At 36.4% G+C, this 1405-nt stretch overlaps 1 protein-coding gene across 1 annotated transcript; it reads right to left on the bottom strand.

Annotated features, from left to right (window-relative positions):
* Positions 1–372: 372 nt before the first annotated feature.
* On the bottom strand, positions 373–972 carry LOC131488477 (UPF0538 protein C2orf76-like). The gene is made up of 2 exons (XM_058690368.1): positions 846–972; positions 373–569 (listed from the first exon to the last, which is right to left on the bottom strand). Exons 1-2 carry the CDS (start codon positions 970–972, stop codon positions 373–375), a joined length of 324 nt encoding a protein of 107 aa, XP_058546351.1.
* Positions 973–1405: the final 433 nt, after the last annotated feature.

Below are 1405 nucleotides of genomic sequence, written 5' to 3' on the forward strand. Positions count from 1 at the left end.
CTCAAAAATAAATAAATGTCAAAAAAATTTTTTAAAGAGTTAATTATATTTTCAAGAAAATTGTTTAAAGTAAAAAAGAAAAGTTCTTATATTTACCCGTGTAGTTAGTTTCTGTTGTTTTCTCTTTCTGTGTGTAGATCAAGGTTTCTATATGATATAATTTACATCTACGTGAAGGACTTCTCTTAACACGTCTTGCACTGCAGGTCTCTGTTAAGAATCATTGCAACTTGTGTATGCATGAAGAAAATGTAATTTTCCAAAACAAGTCTTTTAAAAAAAATTTTAAGTTTGTTAATTTCAAAAACCTCACTAGTGGAATAAAAGAATTTAATACAGGCACACAAAAAAGGAAGCCCCATGAGGTTTTCACTAGGATGAAATGGGATTAGCTTTGTAGTTCTCATAATCCTCTTCATGGAAGGATGCAATTTCAGTTTCATTGCTGATTCTAGCAGCTTCCAGAATACTACCTTCTTTTACCAGGGGTCTGCCAGTTTCCAAATTCAACACAAGTTTATTTGCGTTTGATTTATGAGCTTGATGAATTACCTTCAGTTTGTCATATGTATAATTAATGAATGGTGGTGTCAGGCTGGCCCTTAAAGAGACCTCTTGCTTTAGAAATACAACAGGGGGACTGGGTGGCTCAGTTGGTCAAGTGTCCCACTTCAGCTCAGGGCATGATCTCACAGTTTGTGAGTTCGAGCCCTGTGTCAGGCTATGTGTTGATGCTCAGAGCCTGAAGCTTGCTTTGGATTTTGTGTCTCCCTCTCTCTCTGCCCCTCTCCTGTGCTCTCTCACTCTCTCAAAAACAAATAATGAGACTTTTTTTTAATTAAAAAAAAGAAATACTATAAATTTCTCTACAGTTTGGTCCAAATTAATTCCATGATATACTACAGGTTTGTAATTATAATGCTCAAATGAATGAATGAGGCAAACTATAATGGTCACCTCTCCAGAAGTCATGTGAAGAAATTCTTTTGATCCAAAATTTTTTTCACATGTAGGCTCCCTAGGGAATCTCTCACATACACAAACAAGGAAAACTCTGCTAATATATTTTGCCCATTTGGTTTTACTGAACATTCAGCAAGTTAAGCCTGTGATTAGTCAAAATTGGTATCCCAATATTCTTTTTTTTTTAAGTTTATTTATTTATTTAGAGAGAGACAGAGACAGCATGAGCAGGGGAGGAGCAGAGAGAGAGGGAGAAGAGAGAGAATCCCAAGCAGGATCCGCACCTTCAGCACAGAGACCGACATGGGGCTCAAACTCACAAAACCACAAGATCATGACCTGAGGTGAAACTGAGACTCTGATGCTTAACTAACTGAGCCACCCAGACACCTCCAATATTCTTCTATTTGAAGAATATTTTTGATGGTAAAGTAATTCTAGA

The sequence above is a fragment of the Neofelis nebulosa genome, chromosome 10 (assembly GCF_028018385.1).
Source record: "Neofelis nebulosa isolate mNeoNeb1 chromosome 10, mNeoNeb1.pri, whole genome shotgun sequence".
Classification (NCBI taxonomy): Eukaryota; Metazoa; Chordata; class Mammalia; order Carnivora; family Felidae; genus Neofelis; species Neofelis nebulosa.

Excerpts from the sequence above, each read along its gene's own strand:
- LOC131488477 (XM_058690368.1), bottom strand. The coding sequence starts at position 972 with ATGACTTCTGGAGAGGTGACCATTATAGTTTGCCTCATTCATTCATTT. Across the intron at positions 570-845 it reads GAAATTTATAGTATTTCTTT|CATATGACAAACTGAAGGTA; the intron begins TTTTTAATTAAA and ends TCATTAATTATA.